The sequence below is a fragment of the Nycticebus coucang genome, chromosome 11 (genome assembly GCF_027406575.1).
Source record: "Nycticebus coucang isolate mNycCou1 chromosome 11, mNycCou1.pri, whole genome shotgun sequence".
In the NCBI taxonomy this organism is placed as follows: domain Eukaryota; kingdom Metazoa; phylum Chordata; class Mammalia; order Primates; family Lorisidae; genus Nycticebus; species Nycticebus coucang.
In genome coordinates, this window is record NC_069790.1 from 108,332,755 (window position 1) to 108,357,605 (window position 24,851).

The 24,851-nt window shown below is 39.5% G+C and overlaps 1 protein-coding gene across 4 annotated transcripts in view; it reads right to left on the reverse strand.

The window, feature by feature from the left end:
• The window catches only part of DGKI (diacylglycerol kinase iota), a 438,324-nt gene that overhangs the window by 23,755 nt on the left and 389,718 nt on the right, over positions 1 to 24,851 (reverse strand). For all 4 annotated transcript variants that reach the window (XM_053553914.1, XM_053553913.1, XM_053553912.1 and 1 more), the window contains one exon: positions 20,975 to 21,000. In XM_053553914.1, coding sequence (XP_053409889.1) covers positions 20,975 to 21,000 — 26 coding nt within the window. The remainder of the gene's footprint in view (positions 1 to 20,974; positions 21,001 to 24,851) is intronic.

Genomic DNA, 24,851 nt, shown 5'->3' on the forward strand with positions numbered 1-24,851 from the left:
TGCACATAAATATGTGAAGAAGATTTGTGGACATTTCATGATCCTACCCATAAGGGGAAAAGTGTCATGTGAAGTTAAACAGACACATCTCTGTAAATATGTACCCATCAGATGACAGCATAGATAAAGGAACTGAGGGGATGAAATTTATTCCCAAAACATGAATCCCATGTTGGAGGAAGGGAAACAAGAGGCTGAAGAAAGTACAGCTGGGCCTGCCTATCCTTGGGTTCTGCATCCATAGATTCAACCAAACTCAGATGGAAAATCTTCGGTGAAAAAAAACACCAATAAAGATAATAATATGACATTAAAATAATATAAATAAAAAGTAAGACAGTATAGCAACTATTTACATAGGATTGGCATTGAATTTAAGTATTATAAGTAGTCTAAACATGATTTAAGACATGTGAGAGGTCATGTGCAAAGTCCACACCATTTTATACTATGGACTTGACCATCCTTGGATTTTGGTACCTGCAGGGGGTCCTGGAAACAATTCCAGGGGATACAGAGGGACAACTGCACTGGCAGTCATGGGTCTGGGAGAACTAGTTTAGATTCTATGCTATAACATGTTCTCTTGTCTGAAGCAGACTACCCATAATTAAAAAGAAATAAGGTTAGGGAAATTGCACGAGGGAGAAGTTAATATAAAGCCTTGTCATTCACACAGAAGTTCAAAACAGCAGCATAGCCTGTGTTTTCAAAACCACAGTGAAACATTTCTCAGAATTTAAAAGTTAGAAAAAAGAGGGTGGGGCGGTGCCTGTGGCTCAGTCAGTAAGGCGCCGGCCCCATATACCGAGGTTGGCGGGTTCAAACCTGGCCCCAGCCAAACTGCAACCAAAAAATAGCTGGGCGTTGTGGCAGGCGCCTGTAGTCCCAGCTACTCGGGAGGCTGAGGCAAGAGAATCGCTTAAGCCCAGGAGTTGGAGGTTGCTGTGAGCTGTGTGACGCCACGGAACTCTACCCAGGGCCATAAAGTGAGAGTCTGTCTCTACAAAAAAAAAAAAAGAGGGTGAGGGAAAGGAAACAAGATTGAGGGGGAACAGGAAGGGAGAGGGAGAGAGAAATAGAGAAAGTAAAATGAAGAGACAGAAAAATGAATTTACTAACTTAAAGCACTTATGTAATAAAATCTGGTATGAATAAGCAATAAGTTAAGATGATGCAAGAATTCTTGAAGACAGAGTCTGTTTAAGGAACACTAAATAAATAACAAATACAGGAGATGCTGGTTTAAAACTTATTGGCTGGGTATGGAGTTCAAAGAGGGCTTCTTAAAACAGGTAAAGTTTAAGCCTCCATCATAAGCAGAATTAATTAGTAAAGAAGGTTCAGAAAATCTCTGCAAGATGAAGGAAGGTAATGAACAAAGACGTGGGAATTAAGTCACAGTGTCTGGGAACCTTTAAAGAGCACTGTCACACTTGGGGTGGAGATTAGTCCCAGGTAACATGCTGTGGAGTTCCACAGGGACCACTCCAGGGAGTACCTCTTATGCTGTGATAAGGCACTTGAATTTTATCCTGATGGTGATGAGAAGCTATTGAAAAGCTATGAGTAAATCAAGGGAGCATATACATGTTCCTATGCACACCAGTGTGATTATACTCTCACCTTCTGGAAACAGAGTTATGTCCTGTTCCTTGCTTGTTTTCTCCAAATAGCCAACATTAAGCCTCTTCCAACTCCTACCCCACGTCAGTCACAAGCATTGTAATTTATGGTTGTTGCTTTCCAACAGTCTCCCAGCTTGAAGTCCCCACAAATAGGTATAGGATCAGAGAACAGAATCATAACCACAAATAATTTCCCATTATACTAGATGAGGAGAACATGAATATTTATTTTTAAGTCAAGCATTCTACCCAAGGGTAGCTATTATGCAAACTTATTAGGAACAAGGCTCACTTCTCTCTCCTGATTAATGCCCTTCCCTATGAGCACTGTTGTTTAAGCTTTCTTCTGTGTAAAGAGAGCCTGAATCCATTAGCATTCAACTCCAGATAATAACCTTCAGAAAGATCAAGCTTAAAAACAAATAATGAGTCGTTAGAATTGCAATATCATTTTTCATAGTTTCTTGAGCTCTCTGCTTGCCTTCTTGCCTTTCCCCAAACTCCCTCATGCTAAGGAAACAATGCTCCCAAATTCAAAGGAGAAAGGGCGATCAAATTGTTAATGGGACATAAAGGTTACTGAGTTGGTGAATAATAAGTTTTCAGGAAAATTAAATCACAGAAACTTATGTAGTAAGACAAGAATGTAAAGGGGTAGACAAGTGAGAAATTTATCATTTTTAGAGGTTAGAGTTGAGTCATTAGTCTATATAACACAGTTTATTTTCCTTCAGCATTATATTTTCAAATGATTTTCTGTCAAGTACACATCCCAACATAGAGATCTGGGACTGAGAAGCCAGGACTGCCAGGAGGGAGCTGCTGTCTCCCTTCTCACAGCCTTTCCTTCCTCGGGCCTGATCCTGTGGGTCTAGATGGGCTCAGACATCCACGTATGGAAGGAAAAGAGTTTCTGTCACAGGGAATCAGAAAAGGGAGAAGACAGCTTCTATGAGCTGAATGTTTGTATCTCTCCAAAATTCATTGTGCAACTTAGTCTCCATTGTGCTAATATTAAGAGGTGGGGTCTTTTGGAAAATGATGATGGGGAGACCTCATAAAAAGTGACTAATTCCTTTATAAAGGAGCCTTTAGCAAGATACCTGGCCCTTCTGTCTCGTCCTCCATGTGAGAGCGTAGCATCTGTACCCTTCTTTGCTTTTTCAACTGTGAGAGGATGCAGCGAGAAGGTGCCATCTTGGAATCAAAAAGCAGGTGCCCACACCAAATTTGCTGGCACCCTGATCTTGGACTCCCCAGCCTCCAGAGCCATGAGATATAAATTTCTATTATTTAAGCATGATCAAGTCTAAGGTATTTTGTTACAGCAGCGGGAACCTCCCCCCAGGCTCCCACCAAACCAAGCCCTGAAGCAGGTGGTGAGGACACAAAAGTACATAAAGCAAACTGGATGGAGCTTACATTTGACTCATGAAGCTTACCTTTTGCTGTTATAGTTTGGAGCTTACATTTGCAAGAATTCCAAAATAAGAGCTGGCTTAAAAATTAGGAAGAGATATATTTGTAATGAAGTCTAGAGTCAGACTTCCCAGGTCTAAATCAAGTGAGTTCCCTTAACTAGCTATGACTTTGGGTCAGGTAGTTTATCTAGCCTCAGTTTTCTCTATTAGAAAAAGTGAAGATTGAAAACAGTTATTCTGAGTTTCTGCCTTGTAAATAGGTTCCAGGTACAGAGGACCTGATCACCTGTGGCCATGTGTGTAAAATACCAGTATTGAAAAGTCCAAAAAAAGAACCATTTTAGACTAAGGTAGAATTTGGCATATGACTACTTCAGAAGGTAGTTTAAGGTTGTGATTCTTGCTTTTCAGATGTAAATATTTTTAGGAGTAAAAATGTATTCAGAATTCAGTAAAGTCACATACATGTTTGTGACACTCAATATATCAACTGAAATAACTACATTATTATACGTAAAATGGAATCACAACACTGAGCAATCACGTATTTTTAAAAGTTTAATCTTTCATATTCAGTTATTTTTCAGCTTTTAAAATAATACTCTATAGCCACAATAATTAATAATTAAAAATAAAAGTAAAAAATTTGAAAAATAATATTCTATTACCAAATTGTTTGTTACCTACTCACGCTAACAGTCACCTAATTCCTGTAAACATTAGAGAAGAAAAAAAATTAAAAAGTAAAAACAAAAACTGCAGAATAGAGAATGGCTAGAGTAGACGTAGGGGAAAAATTAGTTGGTTCATTATAAACACATCTGGCATTGCCAAGTTCTTCCCACGTTTTACTCCTAAATATTTTCATGGGTTACGCATAAATAGCAACTTTAAACCCTCACTGGCAGTCGTATTCTGCATCCGAGAGCATACTGGGCTTAGTCTAGCCACTCCATAGATGAGAAAACTGGGGTTTGAAAGCTGGACTGCCCATTCCAGGATCACCCGGGAAGCCAGCGCTCCAGCGGACAGACAGAGGACTCCTGTTTAATTAACTTACCACCCCCCTGCCAACATGACGTTTCTCCTTCGTTTAACTTGGAGCTAGTTGGCCAGAACTTGCCTCCCTCTAAAAGCTTCATGAGCACATGACCCACAAAATGAAGTTTAAACCTCAACTCTTTTTGCGCTAAGGAAGACACAGAGTATTGAGCAAACCCGTGGCGAGTGTTACTCTGACGGTTCTTCAGTTTTCATGCTCTCCCTTTATTCAAAGTTCCTTTTCCGGCATAGCCAACCAGATAGCATGTACCCTCGACTGACCAGGAGTTCCCTTCTCTGAGATGCAGGTTTCTGTGCAGCTTCTCCTGTATTTATCTTATCAGAAACATTCTGTCCAATTTCTACTCTGTGAGCCGCCAGCCACAGCACATGAGCAACCAACTGTGAAGGCTTAGCTCCCCAAAATGGGATTTAGAATCATCGTCAAACATGGCGGAGATAATCTGACACAGATGTAATGGTATGAATGGCCGCTGTGCATTAGGCATGAACAGGAGGCAGCTCGGGAAAATAACTGTCATCAATACTATTCTATATATCCATTGTGAGACAAGTCCAAGATGAAGTGAGAAAAAGGAAAAATTAGATATTTCTAAGGACCTCTGCTTTTTAAGCTAGGTCTAGGGGACTTTTTGAAGTCAGAAACAAGATATGTGACATCAGAAACAAGGTATGTGACAACTCATTTGTTACAATACAAACTAAAATACTGAGATTTTTTTAAGTTAAGTATTCGAACAGATTCAAGATTATTCTCATAGTGATGTGTAAATTTGCCTCCAAATTCTCCATTATTACAGAACAAGTCATTCCAAAACATTGCTTAAAGCACAATTATTTATTTTTCTAAAAAAAAAAAAAAAAAAAAACAGCCTGCATTTTGGTGAGGATTTTGCAGAGATAGTTTGTCTGCACTAGAGTTGGCATCAGGAGGGACTGCTCCACTGAGAACTCACAGATCTGCCTTCCACAAGATCATACACATTGCTGGCAACTGGGTGCTGCCTTCAGCTGTGAGTTGTGGTTCCTCTCCTGTGCACTTCCCATGGGCTGGTTGGGCTTCCTCATCAAATGGTGGCTGGGTCCTAAAAGCAAACACCCCAAGACAGCCCAGGGGAGGTCTCCTTGCCTGGCCTTGGAAATCATAAAGTATCATTTCTGCTGAAGTCCTACATTTTCCTATATTCAAGAAGAAGGACTCAGACCTTACATCCCACAGCTGAGTGGAAAGAGTATCAAAGTTACGCTGCAAGATGAGACTGAAGGATGGAGATAAAACCGTGACTATTAGAAAGCTCAAACTGTCACATCATACACTTGAGTATCTCACACTGTGAGGTACTTCCGATGGGAGGGTTGGTGCTGACTTTACCAGTTAGTGTTGGGAAATGACCACGACCAGTTGCCTCTGTCACGTATGAGAACATACAACGCATACAGTGTCATTTGTTTTGTGTCATGGGTATGTCGGCAAAAAAACAAAAAGGCTGAGAACCTTTCTTATCTGAAGGAACAGCCTTTTGGAGCAGAGAAAAGACTAGTGAAGAAGCAGCCGATAAGCAGTGCTTGATAGACTAAATTAGAAACTCTCCCTATGATGAGTTCTGCCCCTAATCTCTCCTTAAAAGCCAGATGTGAGGGAACAGACTCCCCAGATCCCTTGCCCTTTTTCCTCCCGCAGCCCAACTCATGAGCCCTAGAACTCCACTCCTTACGCCCTGCCAACCTGCTTTTCCTCCAGGGCTGACACATGGGAAGCAGGGTACAGAGCACACGTCCACAGTGCTCACTGTCTCATCACCTCTGAGATTAATCCATCAGTGACATCACCAGGCCATTAAATACCACAGGGTCTTACCTCCAAACCCTGCCTGTGCCAAATCCATCTTAGCATGTGTAACCATAGATGGAAGACAGAAATGGGTTTTGTTTCCCTCTGATGACAGAGCTAATCCCCAAATTCAATTAGTTCCTGCTAATTAAATGCATGAATATATACAGGTTCTTTCCATCTGCTGCAGGGATCCCTTTGAAGTTCCTTCAGCATGGAAGAGGTTTTCTGTTTGGAGAAAAAACAAACAGCCCCCATCTAGTGTTCCCTCCTGGCAGAAAACCTCTACCCTGCCGCCAGAGGACCAGGATATGTTCCCTTCCGAGGCAGTTCCTTCCACGTCTTTGATTCACTAGAATTGTCTATACACGGTGCAGGGACCAGATGTCTCTCCAAAGCATCCCATTTGTTTCCCAGTTGTTGTGAAATTGTTTGTTGTTCCACATGTCTCAGTTACATCTCTGCAACTAAGCCATAAACATGGGGACAATGTTTTTAAATTTGTTTTGTTTGTTTTACCCAAACTGCATCTCTAATTAAAAATGATTTAGTACAGGAAATATATAAAGTAGGAGATAAATGCTTGGTTGACCCTTACGACCTTATGGTGCTTCAGCTGGGCTATCATTTCAACATACTTTGAACTTTGGATTAAGGAAGATGTTTTAGGGAATGAGAAAAAGCCTACTGTTCTCCCCCCCTGCTATTTCTCACACTCAATTTTGGCGCTCCAAGTATCTTCAAGACTTTTGGAGACACCAGGATCATTTATGAATTGCAACAAAATACCATTTGGGGTTAAATCAAGCCCTGTATTCAGCGATGATGTATGTTATCCAAGTCTTAGTTAAAGGAAACTGCATGGGTTAATTAACCTGCTTTGAGCACTGAGTTAGCAAAAACAGGTTCATAGGTTAAGGGGCTAACAAAGTTCTCCCTCTTCCACAGTCATAGGCTGTTACTTCCAGCCACCTGTGAAATATATGTATCAAAGGTCACAATAGGTGACCAGCAGAGGTTCTTGGAAATATTTTCTTGCCAGTCTGTACAACTCAATATTTTTTCTAGTGACAAATCAATATCATCATCCATAGATGTAATGAATCAACCTATTTTTATATAGTACCACCATCTGAAATTATAGAAACTATTCCTTCAAAACCAGAAAAATAAAAATTCTAGGTATTACAAAATCCTATTACCTATTTTTGTTCCATAAATATTAAGCTTGCACAAACAGGGAGGCTATTTTTCATAATTGCGAAGGGTTTATTTTTTATTTATTTATTTTTTTTTTTTGGTAGAGACAGAGTCTCACATACCACCCTCAGGTAGAGTGCCGTGGAACCACACAGCTTACAGCAACCTCTAACTCTTGGGCTTACGCGATTCTCTTGCCTCAGCCTCCCGAGCAGCTGGGACTACAGGCGCCCGCCACAACGCCCGGCTATTTTTTGGTTGCAATTTGGCCGGGGCTGGGTTTGAACCCGCCACCCTCGGCATATGGGGCCGGCGCCCTACTCACTGAGCCACAGGCGCCGCCCCAATTGCGAAGGGTTTAAATCTGATTATACCTTCCTAAATACATGAACCCAAAATAATTATAATGCACAATAATGCTCTTTCCACTTCTCAACATTTGTCTAAAGTAATACATACTAGGATGCTTAGAATGTTGCCAACTGATTTAGCAGAGTAAGAGAGAACAATGAATTCTAGTACTCGCTGAAAGTTCTTCCTCCCTGGCCTGTTGAGAGAGTTTAATTTAGATTGACTACCTTTGTTTATGTTTGCCTTCCTGGCATTTCAATGATAAAGTTACACTCCTGAGAAGGGGAAGAGAGTGGAATACTAATAAATGAGAAGGAGGTGCAAGAAGAAGGGGGTTGCTGGTGACCTGAGCTCTGACGACTCTCCCAGAGAAGCTTGAAGATCACATCAGGGCCTGGGCTCGGCTCCTTCCCTCAGCATCAGGCTGGCGTTCTTCCAGTGATTGGTCTCCTTGAATGCACTGCATATATTTTAGCAGTGTCCTTCAGGACATCTGAGAGGAACTCGGGTTGAAAAAGTGTGCTCATATTTCACTCGGTGATAGCTATAAGCAGGTCTGCTGTGGCCTGAGAGTGACGGATGGTTATTGGGTTTAACCAAACATCAAGACTGCATGGAAATGGTGCTTGTGGCCGGGAGCCAGGTACAGATGAGCAGGCTCCACAGATCAAAGAGAAGAGAGGCTTATAGGTCATCTGGTCATCAAGGTGCACATTAAGTTCTTGATCAGTGCCCTGCAGCCAACTGACCTGTGTTTAACTGAGAAGAAGAATAGAGCTGGCCAAAGCACCCCACACTGGAACAAAAATAAAGCCAGAGGAGTGAAGCAAAGTTCATGTTTGGGGACATATGCCAGCAACATGCACATATAGCAAAAAGTGTACAATATTTTTCGAAAGATCAAATTTCTAGAACCTACCCTCAATAACGTAAAGATAGATAATTCATATTTGTACCTCAGTTATAATAAAATACTAATTTTGAATCTTCTCCGTCTAAGCATATGACAGGCATTAAAAGAAAGAAGAGAAACATTAAACTTTTTATTTCAAAAAAGTCAGACATAAGTCTTAACTTCCACTACAACATTATGCTACGTTGATTAAGCAACATCATCAAGGAATAGTTACCATGTAAATGGTTAGTTCTGAAGATATGCTCAAGATGTATCACATAAAATAGAAAGGTTTCAAAGCACCAGTAAGTCTTTAGTGATATTTATCAAACAGCTCAAACAGTAGATGTTATTATCCGGAAATAAAGAGTAAACTTTCATTCCTCACCTTCACCTTTCATATATATGAATTATATATATATATATTTGCATTTTTTTCCAGGGCTGGGTTTGAACCCACCACCTCCAGCATATGGGGGGACCAGTGACCTACCCCTTTGAGCCACAGGCACCACCAAATTCATATATTTTTATGAAAGGAAAGAGCATCTAGAAAGTTAACACATGGAAACTTGTACAACTAAACGTAGCCCCTGATTGCTGAAGAAATATAAAAGAGACATAGTAAATCATTTCCTAAGGGGGTGGTGCCTGTGGCTCAAAGGAGTAGGGTGCCAGCCCCATATGCCAGAGGTGGTGAGTTCAAATCCAGCCTGGGCCAAAAACTGCAAAAAAACAAAAAACAAACAAACAACAACAACAAAAAACACGTTTCCTATAATTCCTTTACTTGGTATATACCGAGAAGACCAAAAAATCACAATATAACAAAGACATCTGTACCATAATGTTTATTGCAGCCCTATTCATAATTGCTAAGTCATAGAAGAAGCCCAAGTGCCCATCAACCCACAAATGGACTAGCAAACTATGGTACATGTATACTATGGAATATTATGCAGCCTTAAAGAAAGATGGAGACTTTACCTCTTTCATGTTTACATAGATGGAGCTGGAACATATTCTTCTTAGCAAAGTATCTCAGGAATGGAAGAAAAAGTATCCAATGTACTCAGCCCTGCTATGAAGCTAATTTATAGCTTTCACATGAAGGCTATAACCCAACTATAGCTCAAGAATATGGGGAAAGGGCCAAGGGGGGGGGGAGGTTATGGTGGAGGGAGGGCAATGGATGGGGCCACACCTACAGTACATCTTAGAATGGGTACAGGCGAAACCTACTTAATGCAGAATACAATGTCTACATACAATAACTAAGAAAATGCCATGAAGGCTACGTTGAACAGTTTGATGAAAATATTTCAGATTGTATATGAAACCCACACATTGTACCCCTTGATTGCACAATGTACACAGCTATGATTTAACAATAAGTAAATAAATAAAAAGAAAAAAAAAAACACGTTTCCTAAGGAAGGTATAAGAAAGTGTCCAAAATGTGAAGATGTGGATTGGCAGAAAAGATGGAAGGAAGGTTTTCTGTGGAGAGGAACAGGAAGCCTGGAGACACAGCAAGAGGGGACAAGCAGTTTCCTTGACAGTGGGATGTCTGAAATGGGGGTAAGGAGAAATGATTCGAGAACAGGGGAAAGGGATGTTGAGTGAACACCCTGCAGGACTCAGAGAGGACAGTGAGGCTAAAGACATTTCCCCCATGCCCCATATCTATGATGTCACTGAAAATCATTCAGAGACTTTATTTTTAGAATATACCTTTGCAAAAAAAATCCTTGACCAAAATGACGACTCTATTCCTCAAAGGTAAGTTAAGAATTTAGATATATAGCAAAAAGATCTCTGGAAAATCAGATGTCTGAAGGAGGAGGGCTTTGGGCGGCCCTGCTTCCTGAGAAGGAGAGAAGCTGCCGGTTGCTCAAGGCAGACAGGACACCAGAGAGGCTCAGAGAAGGGAAGCTGACAGTTAACAGAAATTCAAATGCTTCAAATGACTTTTTTGCAGTCTTGTAAAATGCCACTCTAATTTTTTTTTTCAATGGCTGAAACAATTGCCTTCACTTGCTAGGGTGACAGAGGAAATGGAAATATTACCAGATGGGGGTAATTAAGTAGATTCTGGAGGATCACAAATTCTGTTTTGTCAGGAGAAAAGCTGGAGGCTGCATAGGTGGATAGTAACATATTTGTTACCTTGTTAAGGAAAACAACCAGTGTGGAATCTGCAACACTTATACACTTGCAAAGTGGATTTTATTTTTGTTGGCAAAGTGGTCTGTGGCAAGGTGTGGCAATAGCAGCCCTAGCTGTCATCACAAATAGATAGGGACTCCCATGCCAAAATCCTTACATGTGCTCCTTAAAGAGCAGGTCGTAGGTATCCCCAAAACACTTCCCCAGAAATCAGAGTGGCATTTTTGGGTTTTCCTCGTGTGCTGCTTTGCCTGATGTTTTTGCCTGGTTTGGTTGTCCAGAGCAGAAGAGGCCTTACAGAGCAGCCAGCTCACCTGCTCCATGGAGAACCCAAGGCTTAGACCAAGTGATGGGCCTAAAACAACCCAGCCAGGGAAGACCAGAGGCAGGGAAGGCACCCGATTCTGCCTGCTGACTCCAGACCATGGCTTTTGCCATTGCCAAGCCTGTCATCCACACTTGAGTGACAGTTGCTCAGAATGATACACATCACTCTCTGCCATTGAGCTGTAACCTGAAGGAAATGTCTAGTACCAAAAAACTTAGAAAACGATAGGCTTTACTCAGGTAAAAAGCCCATGCAAACAAGACATACAAGAACTGTTTATAGGAAAACACCTTCCCATTTTGGCTATTTAACATCTTGCTCTCCCTTGCACTTTTCCTCTCCCATCTCTCCTTTTCTTTTGTTGCTGTTTGCAAGCAAACTGTGTGCTAGGCACAGAGCTGAATGCTTTGCCTACATTATCTCCTCTAATCCCCACAATAAGATCTCCAGATTGGTATTATTATTATCATTCCCATTTTCAGAGGATGAGGAATTTGAGGCTTAGTGGTGCTGAACAGTTTGTTCAAAAGCGTGTAGCTCCTATGGAAAGAGGCCACCATGGAAAGACTCAACTAGACTGCCCACCTCTCTAGATGGGTCTTCCCCTGCCTCCCTTGTCTGGCTGTGTAGCTGTGGCTTAGGAGGTTAGTCCACCAGGTCCTCCTTTCCCAGGATGTACTAGATGCAGTTTTCATGGGCTCTATCTATCATACTTTCCTGGTTCTGTTAAGAGAAGGTGCAGAACATGAAATTGCTCCAGTGGGGAAAGGAAAGGCCAAGTCATGAACTGCTTGTTACGTGTTATGTGAAGATACGCTGGCTGGTAAAAACATGTTACATGAAATGAACCCAGAAAGTGAGGATCAGCCCGGCGAGGACAGCAATAGGAGGACACACTCAGCTGAGTTCATTATTTTATATAGGACTAGACTGATGAATATTTTCACAGCGCTGTCTGGGACAACCCAGGTCTAAGGAGCTGTTCCAGATAGCCTGAACAAACAGAAACAAAAACAGGAACCCTGTTCCCGAAGTACCAAAACGCGCAGGTTCAAGTAATACACCTAGGACTGACCTTCTGAGAACCAACTGGAAAATGGACAATGCACCTGAATATCTCGCAAGTGATACTCTTGATAAGACAGATGTGTAGAGTAAGACCGTAAGTAAAGGAAACCAGTCTCCAGCCAGCTCTTTGCAAGAGGAAGCCACCAAAATAAAATAAAATAATAATAATAATAATAATAGGTGGAACACACTGGGGAAAAAAGTTTTGACTGGCCATTAGGGTTTCTAGTCAAGCAGAGACAAACAGAGAGATGACAGCTATCTTTATGTGAAGGTTATATTACAATAACCGTCAGTGTATCAGCCTAGCTTCTTGGTTACATTGGGTGTTGATATAAGCCAGTTCATCTAATTTTATACAGTATGAAGCGTAAGCTTAGTAAACTTTTAAAAGTAAGCACAATTCAATCCTTTATTTCTTCTGGCATAGAATATTATTCAGAGACCAAGAGTCAGAAATTTCTCATTTCCTTTTTAAATGTCGTCTTGATTTATCTTTGGAAATGAGATCTATAAAGTTTTGTTTCTGTCCAGACACATCACCTTGTTTGATGACCTCTTCTTACCTGACCACTTAAAAGCAAACAGAGCAGTTAGCTCTTCTCCACTCCTAACTTTCTCATTTCTTCTGTTGTTTTCTTATTTGGCAATATTTTAACAACTTTCATTTAAATATTCTGTAATCCCCAAGGCAATGCTGTGGGTAAAACTTAGTTAAGAGCATTTCTGCATATTCCTTCACCCCTACATATCACCAGACTTCAAGAGATAATTAAATAATTATCACCCAATCATTCCAATAAAACCAAAAGAATAAAAAGAATTGTAGGGTTACAACCAATAGTGAGATTTAGTAAAGAGGAATGAGCCAGAATGGTAGGGGAGGACATATATAAAGTCATCTAGCAAGATTTTGGAAAACTCAGGGGTTTGGGTTGGGGTTTTGCTGTTTTCTTCTTTTGTTTTTTAATCATCAGCAGATTATCTGTTTTCCTAGGATTTGTGAAAGGAGACTAACCAACAAAAAACATGCTGTCACTTTTATGCCTTTCCTTTCAAAGCACACAGTCTTTTGGGAGCACCCGGTGAGACCACTGTAAAAAAGCCATGTTTTCAGAACATTAGTAACTGAATCTCTTTGGAAAACGACCAGAACTGACCTATCTCCTACAACAGGGAACAGTATTAATGAGGCTGCGGGATTCAAAGATGTGTACTGAAAGTTTCTGTTTGCCAACACCACATACTGCAGCAAATTTAATAGTAAGTCTTGTATAGAGAGAATCATTTCTGTGCCAGAGCACAGGATAGAATAGGGCAATGATTTTATTCATCGAGTTTATATTCAAATAAGAAGGGCAACACTACTTCTGAGAAAAAAATAATTGAATACACTAAAAAAAAAAGTAAGTGAGTAAGGAAGGAGAAATTATGGGCATTTGAGTTGTCAAGAAAATTCATCACTGTTTGTCCTTAGAATCTATGGAGGTGGTTCCAGGACACAGGAATTAATGAGCACTGAGGAGGGACCTGAATGAAGGACAATGAGGGGTCTGCTGGGGGGACAGAGGAGCGATAGAAACCGCACAGCAGAGGGGGTGTAGGAGGGTCTGGAGAGCGGCCTGCAAGTGCGGGGAGGTGGGAGGGAATGTAAAAATAATTCACAAGGCCACATGAGCTAAACCAGGATGAGTAAAATCCTTAAAAGTGAGCACTAAAAAGTTTGAATCTCATCAGAAACCCAACGGGGGATACTGTCGTAAGAAACTGGACATGGGGGAACAGAAATCATTGCAATCGAAGCCCTACAGTTGTTTCCATCTGTATCATCGTCCAAGTTTGCTCATCACATTTTACTAACAAAGAGCTTTAGAAAATGGAAAAACTTAGAACTTTCTTAATCCGTTTTACTCTTCTGGTCATAATAATCATCTTCCTATTTGTGGTATTTTCTTAAAGGAATAGCCACCTTTCTACAGTTCTATCTTTAAAAAAAAATGAGTACTATTGACAGGAAATTAGATCCATGTTTCCTTGATTTTGCAGTACGGGGCGGCGTGATGTGGAATCAAGAATATATCTTTGTATTATTCTTCTGTGTCAAGAAGACTATGAGGCTGCCGTGGGATTATTCTTCTTTTGTGTCTACTCACTCATACATAATATGGAAAAGTCCTCATCTGTAATGATGGATTCCTACCCAATACAAAGTCACACAATTACAAGGTTTCCATTCAACGAATTGAGTAATGATTTCCTATTACATGAGCTCACATTTCAGCAATGCTATTTAGAGACAGTACAGAGAACTGATTAGGAAAAGCATCTGGATCCAGATTACATAAATTATCGTTCTAGTTCTAACTCTTACTAACGATGCCTGTGGCCTTCAACAAGTTACTTAATAGGTTTGTGTCTTAGTTTGCTCATCTGTAAAATAGGAATAATAGTGGTGCTTGCGGGGTATTTGAGAAATAGATGAGGGAAGTGTTGTACAAAGTCTTTTAGATTTTAGAAAAAGAGGAAACCCTTCCCAATTCAGTGTATGAAGCTAGAAATATTATACATGCACCATACAACAAAAGGGGAAGTCAAAGGCTAGTCACATCATGAACGTGGATGTGGCCATCTAAACAAAGTCTTAGCAAACCAAATCGGGTAATGTATAAAGGAGAATAAACATAACACAATAACCAATTGGTGTTCATCTCATGAACTCATGGTTTCTATTAAAAAGTCAATTAATAAAATGGACCACATTAACAGACCAGAAAAAAACACATTATCACCTCAAAAGGTGAAGGAAAAGGTATTCACATTAAAATGAAGGAAAAGACCCTTAAAAAGAATATCTATAAATACCACCACCTAGCAGCAAATTCCCCCCTTAACGGGGACTTGTGGTATGCACACGGGAAGTAGGAACAGGTAAATGATGCCCCCATCCCAACTCCTACTCTACTGCAATGAAGGTCAAACCAATGCAGCACGAACCATAAATGAGGCCGCGTGTGGTGGCTCAGTCCTGTAATCCCAGCACTCTGGGAGGCCAAGCTGGGTGGATTGCCTGAGCTCACAGGTTTGAGACCAGCCTGAGCCAGAGTGAGACCTCATCTCTAAAAAAATAGCTGGGTGTTGTGGCGGGTGCCCACAGTCCCATCTACGTGGGAGGCTGAGGCAAGAGAATCACATGAGCCTTAGTTGGAAGTTGCTGTGAGCACTGACAGCCTATCATTCACTTTACTGAGGGTGACAAGTGAAACTGTCGCCAAAAAAAAAAAAAAAAGAAAGAAAAAACCATAAATATACAAATAAAATATATAAATGTAAAGGATAAAACAAAATTCTCAGTATTCCTACCTGAGATTGCCTAGGTGTGTTGCAGCTGTTCTCTACCTTGCGGCTTATACTTTTCAAAATTTCTTTGGCATCCTCTTATTTTAATGTAATCAAATTATTAATTTGTTTCTGTTTTCTCTATGGTTAACGCCTTTGATAAGTTTTTAAAAGACAGTTTTTAAAGGAATTTTAATCACAAAGATATTGTCCCATATTCTCTCCTAGAAAATTTTTATAGTGCTATATTTCACATTTAATACCTTGAAATTGATTTTGTAGTTTGATGAGAAGTAAAGGTCCAACTGTATTTTGATTTTTTATATATATAAGCAGCTATCTCATCATTTATTCCCTTCATTCACTGTCAAAGCCTAGATACGCCCCTTTGCTGTTTTATTGATCCACAGACCCACTCCCATACCAAAACCACACATTTCAATTGCTGTAACTTTGGTATAAATCTTGATATCTGATAGAAGACATGCACAGAAATTCGTTTTTCTTCAGGGGTGTCTTGATTACATTTAGGCTTTTGCTGTTTTATATACATTTTAATATCAGTTTATGAAGTTTGTGTTGAAAATTTTCATGGAAATTATATGAATCTATAAATCAGCATAAATTAAATTGATTAAAAAACTGTAGTATAATAACACAACCAAGATATTGAAAAAAATATAAAAAGCTCTATTCCTAGCTTTTGAATGAAAAGACTTGTTATCATAAAAATGTCAATTATGAAGAGGATTTCCAGAGTCACATTGTTCATAGCAAAATCAAACAAACAAATGAACAAACTCTGTAGTCTACAGAAAACATTCATCAATGGATAAGATATATAAATTGTTACATATTCATATACTACAATACTACCCAACATGACATTTTAATGAAATGAATGGAATACGGTACTCATAAATGAGGATGAATCACAAAAAATATTATTTTTTAACAAAACAAATAATAGTAGAGTATACGACATTATTCAATTTGCAAAAGCTCAAAATGAGCAAGAGTATGTTTACACACATATATGGGACTATAAGTAGATAAACATTCATATGTGAGTTACGCACATACACAGAAAAATGATAAGAAAGAAACATGGATGTGATTCACAAAAAAGGCAACAGCACTTGTTTCTGAGAGAGAAGGGAAATAACCAGAAAAGCAAACAACAGGCAGCTCCCAGTTTCCTAGGAACGCCTTACTCTTGGGGTGGGGTCCCCATTAGCTGCTTTGGTTATCACCTAAACTGAGCAGGTAAATTTTACATATTTTTATAAATGTTACTTAAGTTAAATTATAGAAGTAAATGTTATATATTTTTATATTAGAGAGAAACATGAATAAGCCGGGGGTAGCTATCGATGCCTTAGGAGCTTCAGACCACACCCCAAAGCGTTTCATGGCACAGATTGCAAAATGCAGCTGTGTCCAGGCAGGACAGTGGACTCATCTCTGAATACTTCACACTAGTGACTGTGGTTGTTACAACTTATTTTCAAATAGTTGCTATTACTGTTGTTGCCCACTATGTCATGGTTATGACAACAGCAAAAAGCTACCCTAGAATGTGACAGCCATTTTTGCCAATAGGTCCAGGATGCAGGATGGGAGAGAGATCCTTGCTTCAGAAGCCCTGGGGGAATCAAGCAGACTGTGGGTACTTTTCTTTCAAAAGATGCAATGAGTGCCTTTTATTTTGTAAGTGAACAGACATTAGTTGGAAGATGACCTTCCTTGGTACTCTGTCACAGGGTGGAAGCTTGCGAAGCAGCATTCCAAGGGTCCTGTACAATAAGCAGGCTGGGATGACAGAAGACAGCAGAAGTGCCAGAGCCAGGGAGGCCGCTGGGCGCAGGAGACAGCTCCAGGATGAAGTGATAGGCGCTAAATGCCGAGGCACCGAGGAAACTCAGAGGACAAGGCCATCAATCACTGCCAAGCTTATCTTCTGACAAGGAGTAGGCCGCCAGCCTCCAGATGTAGCATTAAAATGTTATGTTTCCACTGGGGTTTAGCATGGCAGGTTTCCCTGAAGCTTCGGTTTCACTCAGTTAACTAATTATGAGAAAATGTGACATTGGTATTTACTTTTTCTACAGGGACAAATCATTCCCAGCAGGAGGGAGAGAAGTTGTTATTTTTGCTCTGTTTTGTTTTGTCATTAAAAAGAAATTACTTACACAGTAGTAAATAAAGTCTTGTTGCGGGTTGGGGGAACACTTTTTTTTCCTCCATCGTTCTATCAGTTCACTTTAATGCAAACAATCATTTCTTTGGTTTTCCAGAGCCATGTTGGATAAAGGGCAACTGTCCCGGTGTCAGAACTGGGTTTGAAAGTCAACTCTCTCATTTACTAGCTATGTGACCTTAAGCAAGTTATTTAACCACCATGAGCCTCGTTTTCCAGTTGTAAACCTGAGGAGGATGCAGCTATTATAAAGAGATATTTGTTAAAGATGAAAGGAAATGATGTAGTTGAAGCACTTGAGTATAGTGTGTCTGCATAATAAGCACTGAATGCATTTAGCCTTCATTCTTAATGGCCCTGATATGCTATTATATAAATATGGAAACAATCTACATGTCATTTGGGCCTTATGTTGCCGATTCAGTATCACTGCACATCTAATCATGAACTGAGCCTTTGCTTTGGCAATACAAGCTGACTTGTGTGTTAAACATTTTATTCTTCCTCACCTTGAAATAAAAAAATAAGCTCTAGTGAAAATATAACATTTAGTGTTGAAAGAAATATTTCTTTCCCCCTTCCCATCTTTTAACTTTTCTAGGGCAGTACCTGTTGATCAGTGAACAATGCTGGTGAATTTTTGCTTCCTCTTCCACTGCCTGGATATTAGGTACTTCAGCATTTCCCACCTCAACTCACAAAATCCCATGAGGTACGCAGAGTAGATACGATGAACCCCATTTTACAGATAACATAAACAACCAAAAACAAGAGAAGACAAGTGGCAGAATCTCTGTATTGAAGCTCTCTGTGGAAGATTATCTGAGGAATGGAAAATCCTAGGGTTATCGGGCTTGGCACAATTAGATTTTTCCAAGAATTAATTCTGTTTGGGAGATAACCGAAGTGACCACTTATTACAGAGGAAAGTAGGATCCATTTCTGGAAAGCAGACAAAGGGGAAAACCAAGAGGCATAAAGTTTTATGTTTCAATTTCACCAGCCATTTGCCCAATGTGCCCCAACTTTTCTACCAACAAATTTGAGAAAGAAAAAATGCTACTTCTTATGGCTCTTATACATATACTACAATGTTATTCCCACCTCTAAACGCTATGTAAGATTGGTGATATGACATTCAAGAGGTTTTATGCCAGCCTTGGTATATATGAACTCTTAAAAATGTGTGAACATAAGGAAATATATTTTGAGAGCTAGATAGGAAATCTTGATAATAAAGAAAAATATAGGAATATTTTTCCAAAGACATGTGGGCTAGATGATGATAAATAATTAGCAAAATTAGATAAAGCAGCATTATATTAAAATTTTTACACTCATGCATTTGAACTATTTTTGAAAGTTTCAGAAGCGAACAAAGAAGCATGGATGTGTATTATTTTTTGAAGACATGTAAATATAAATCCTTCTAATTTAAGTTTTCTTGACCTTGTCATATATGATGGTTCTTAAAATAATTAATTCTGAAGTACTCTTATTCCTGAGCAAGTCTTCCTGGCAGTGGTCACCTTTCAGAACTTCAAAGGACCCTGAATTATGCTCACTGACATCTTACAACCCCTGAAGAAGTTCCAGTGGACTATAGAATGGCAGTTCAGAAGTCCTTTGTGCTTGTACTTGAATGGAGAAAATATTCTTACAGATAGGAAGGCAAAAGCAACCAAAGTTTATTAATAGGAATCCTTGTTCAAATAAAAACCAAGTAAGTTTCTAGTCTATCATTTGAACACAGAAACTCAAGGATCTGTAAGTACGCAATTAAAACCCCAGTCATACCAACAACAATCAGCAAAATAGCATATAATAAGGGCTTACCCTTAGGTGGTAGATTGACTAATTTCAGCTTAATAAGCCTAAATATAATTTTCCCTATGATTTTTCAAAGAAAATGATACAGTTTCATCCAGTATTGAGACAAATTTCATGATGTGGAAGCAGAAAAGGCCTACCTAAAACTCCCTCCCCATTTCCTTAATTAGTTTTTTGAATGTTTCCTTTTTGATAGAAACTGTCAAAGAACTCACAGACCAGTAGGGAACACAGATAAACACAGCATCAAATTTGTATGTTAAGCCCTAGAATGTAGAAAAATCTTTAGCACAACAGCAAGTGGGAGGAGAAAGTTCTCACAGAGGATGAGGTGAGGTAAGTAGAAACCATCTACAGGCAGAAAGCACAGCCTCCTGCTAGAGACAATAGTGTGGATAAAAGCCTAAGGATAAAAATGACACCAGACATGGCGAATTCCAGAAATTAGATGCAGCCACACGGCAGGCGCAAAGGTTGCAAGTAAGAGAAGGGAAAAGTAGCAAGAGAAATAATGAGTGGTAGAGGAAGACAAAGATTCCCTTGTTTAAGGCTCAGTGGCCCATAATAAAACACAACATTGGAAAGCTGGACAGAGTTATCAATCTACTAAAAGATTTCATCCTACAGACAGTGGGTATAGATGTTTACTATAGACTAATGTTTGGTGCTAGCTATGTGCATAGTGGACTAGGCAAGAAAATCCAGAGGGCAGATAGCAGTTATCAAACAATTTTGAAGTCCATATAAGACACAAAGGCCCTAAAATAAAGCCCCACATAGCATATGTGGTATTTTTAAGACAAAATTATATAGCATAATTGACCCATAATAGCCACTTAATAAACACTTTTTTTGAGACAGAGTCTCACCCTTGGTAGAGTGCCCTGGAATCATAGCTCACAGCAACCTCAAAATCTTTTGAGCTCAAGTCATCCTCTTTCTCAGCCTCCCAGGTACTGGGACTACAGGTGCCCACCACAATGCCCAGCTATTTTTAGAGATGGAGTTTCAGTCTCTTTTTCAGGCTGATCTTAAACTCCTGAGCTCAGGCAATCCACCCACCTCAGCTTCCTAGAGTGCTAGAATTACAGGTGTGAGCCACTGCACCTGGCTAATAAGCACTTTTGAATGACTGATTGAGTAAATAAACTCCAAGACAGAACAAAATTAGACATTTTATCTTTTGAGTGAAATCGCTGTATCTTAAAATGCAAATATCCTGCCTCGAAGGAACAATAGCTGGTATTACTTACTATAACTCACTTCATTTCAGAATTAGAATATTCTTTGCAAATGAGTGATCAGGGAATAGTCCCAAGTCTGATGTGGAAGGGGACTTTTGGGAATGTTTAATGTTATTCTCATTTAGAGACAGAAATCTGATTCAGAGAAGTCACAAAAAATTACTAGTGATGGGACAGAAATGAGGCAGAATACATTAAGCTTCACAGTATTTATCAACTGAAATGGTTACCATATCTGAAAATAATATATCAAATTTAGCAAGGATAATTAAACATTCTTAAGGTACTGGACATTTCATACTCAAAATCTTAGAGACATTTTCTGAAATAATTCCTTGTTCTGACCACAAAATGCAAGGACTAGAGCTCAACATTTAATCCTGAATTAGTATAAATAAGACAGATTCTTACCATGATCTTCTGAAGAAACTGGTGACCTAAAATGAGATAATAAGCATGATAAACATTTTGTATGTGATAATTGTAACAATTACCTAGAATAATCTCATAAAAACTAAATTTCCAAAATTCAATTGAATGAAAACTCGACATAGTATACCATATGTATATAATTAATGTGTTGGCAACACTGTATATTCCAATCAACAGTCCCCAGATCTTACCTGGATTGGCTAGGTGCCATGGGCTACTAAAATGTCAGTCTATGTATGATATCATGGGTCTGCAACAAACTTGTTAAATCTGAATTTCTCATACACAAAAGGGGACATCAAAGAAATGTGATATTAGATGAAATCCTATGATGGTGTCTAAGGCCACACCTCCAAAGAAAATGTCGGATATAAGCACACACTAGACAGAGTATCTATAGGCACCAAGAGATCTAGACAGAATAAATTGAGATAGAAGTAATAGAAATGGCATGAAACCTTCTCATGTACTGATTTTTGTTTCCATTCTTCATGGATGTTTGAGAGAGCATGACATAGACCCTCTAGAAGCTGGCCTTCTGTCTTTGAACCTCGGAGAAGCAGGATGCGACCAGAAGGAAACTAGTGGGGTCAAATAGAACTTTCGTAAGCCAATAACTTTTGCATACCAGTTGGGGGTTCACCTCTAGTTATAACAGTAAGATATCAGATGAAAAATCGTATCAACCATAAAAACCTCTTTTTCCCTCTGTCAACTGAGATACAATGTTGGAGGTTCACTTCCAGCTTGAAAGAGGCCAGTTTTGACTCCCAGGTTATTCTTTTCTAGGGAGAACAAGAGACAGTTGGAACTTTGAAGGGAAAGGCATGAAATCATGTCCTTCCTCCAGTAGAGAGGAGTCCCCTTCTCTGAATGGTTGGCCCACTGGAGTCTGTAGCAAGGAGATTACCAAAGATAAATATAGGAGTTTGTCAATAAGACCACCTGCTAATGTACCCAGTATTTATGAGATATGGAAACAAATGGTAGGGAAGAATCATTCAAAGAATGCACAAGTGATTAAAGAAAATTTTTAGCTATTTTGGGCTGCTTGATATTGCTTTATTTTACTGATTAGCAACATTCTTGTTTACTATGTGAGTGAACAGTAAAGTATAAAGATACATCAGTAACAGAGAAATCCTTGAACTTCTGTTAGTGGCAATGTGCCAAACCATTTCAACCGCATGAGTCTCTTCAAGTAGACTTTTGGATGGAAACTACAGAGTCCCAATTTTTGTTGGAAAGAAAATTGGCATCCAGGAGGTGGACGTGGAGCACAGTGAGTGGAAACCCACCAATCACTAGGTCATCATTACCTGAAAAACTCCACTTGGCCTCCCCAGGATGAGTTGATTTATCTGTCCCTTGAAGTTCCTTTATCCACAAGCCATGCCTTCCCACTAGATTGTAACCCCCTTGGAAACTAAGACTACATCTTATTTAGAACAAGTGAACCCTTGATTAAAATAAGTTGAATTAGTCTTCAGCACCACTATACTGGCCTTCAGACTCAGACACATCCCGGAGCTCCTCAGAAAGTCATCATGTTACCGTCAAACTGAAGGAGTGTGGGGTCACCAGATCAGGAGGGTTTGATGTGAGAAATGAAGAGGCTTGGCACAGAGTCCATGTCTGGGAACTGAAGAACTCTGGGAGGAGCCCTCGAGAGCAAACCTCAGGTTCATATTTATTATCATACAACAGGAAGCGGTAGACAAAAGCTGCTTGCCTGACATTAGCACTGATGAGGGAGGACACGGAGGTCAGATGGAACGTCTCCAGCTTTGTTTTTGCAAAACTGCAGATCTTGTGCAGTTTCTCTGCCTCAGCATCAAAGGACTCTTGGAGCTAGAGAATCTTTACCATAACCATTAGGCCTGGTATCGCCACACCTCACATGCACATTCTCCCTTGGAGACCAGTTTTCTGACGCGCATGTACAGAACTCATCTGCCATTCTTGTGATTCTCTAGGTCTCTCACACAGGAAGAGAGTCATGCTAACTTTTAGGGATCAATTTTCTCTACATTGAACTACTTTCAAGACAAGTTTTTCTGATCCTATACCAACTTTAAGGCTTGGGCCTGAGGATGAGTCTGAAGCTCTGGACTGGCTATAGTGCAGGAGCTCTTGGAACCAAACAACATCTGACACATCCAGAAACAGAGATGCCCATAACCTGCCTTCTTGATTAGGAAAAATAAAAGGGGGCAGGTGTTGAACCAGAGGTAAAATGGGATAGGGAAGTGAATACAAAGAGAAACAAATATTTGAAATAAGATGAGCTTCCCAGGGCATAAAAAACTCAGCAAGAAGGAAACAACTTCCTTCCTGGGGTTTTCTGATGAGAAGTTAGCGGAAACATGTCTTGAATTGCTTGCAATTAATGTCTCACAGAGCTATAGAAACAGAAAAATTCAGGCCAATGGACAACTAAACTCTCAGATGGAGAGTTTGTGAAGCAAGGTCTTTGCTGCCTTTCTGCAAAAGCAAAGCACTGATATTAAATCTGAAACATTCCAGATGGCTCCCTTAGAGTCCCAATGGGATGTGCTCTGTTGTATGTCCAGGCAGTGGGGAAGGACTATTGCTTTCAGAGTGTTTTGTGAAAATTAGTCATGTTGAGTTTCTGTGCTGAATGTCTCCCACATGCTTGCATTTGTGGAATTTTAAGACATATGGAGTATTTCAATCCTCACTCAGTATTTCACCTTTCATGGCAATGAGTTGCTACACTATACTACTGAGACTTGCATATCATCCATTATTGTTGGGAATGGGCATAAAAAGTTAGCTCAGGAGAGAAGAAATATTCTGAAATCAGCAATATAAGTAGTTATTTTAAAAAAATAAGAGGTTGACTCCCAGGAACAAATAATTTTCCTCAACCTGATAGATGAGGCAATCAGGAAAGCTCCCGGCTCCTTTTTCCCACCACATCTGAAGGACATGTTGTTTTGACCCAGACTGTTTATTTTTCCTCCAAGGATACTTTATCTTGAAGCTAGCATTTGTCCCCATGATGTAAACTATTACTAGCATTCAAATATCTCCATGACTTACAGTTTCTCTCTTCACTCTTTCCTGATCACTACTCTTTTCTTATGGTCCACAGAATACTTACTATGGTTTTTGCTTTGTTCTATGTATTTCCATATTTTTACATTGTTTTTGCTTAAATTCAGCATAGTAAAAAAAATTCAAGCCTTGCAATTAAAAATATTTCTCCTATTTTATTAATCCTAAATAATTATTATGTAGGTTTGAATCTTTTAATGTATCTTGATTTAGTTTATTACTTAAGATTTTGTTAAGGACCAGGCCCTGTGCCAAGTGGAGATACACAGACCAATTTCAAGGAATCCACCAAGTGAAGAAAATATGTAAAAAGAAAAAAAAAAACAATTATGATAGAGTATAAAAAATACATAGATCAAAATATATAGAAGTAAAGAGATGGTGGGGGGGGGAAATCAATTACATTCCAAAAGAGTGAAAGAAGGTTTCAAAACCCAAGAGTCACCTGAGCTGGGCTTTGAAGAATAAATATGAACTTATTAGGTGGGGAAGAAAGAAGGAGAATTCCAGGCAGAAGCAATAGCTGTAAAAAGAAGCCCAGATATGAATTTTCACACTGTGTTATTAGATATATGTGAAACTCAGCATTGCTAAGATGCAAAGAAGCAACAAAGCAAAACACCAGAGGAGTGAGAGGCCGTTGCACATGGGGCCTATGGGGCTGGTTGGAAGTGCCTATAATTTACCTTTCCAGCTACCTGGAGCAAGCTTGTGAGGCAGAGAAGTCACACATTCTGACTTGTACTTCTGAATGAGCAGGCTGTGGAGAGTGAAC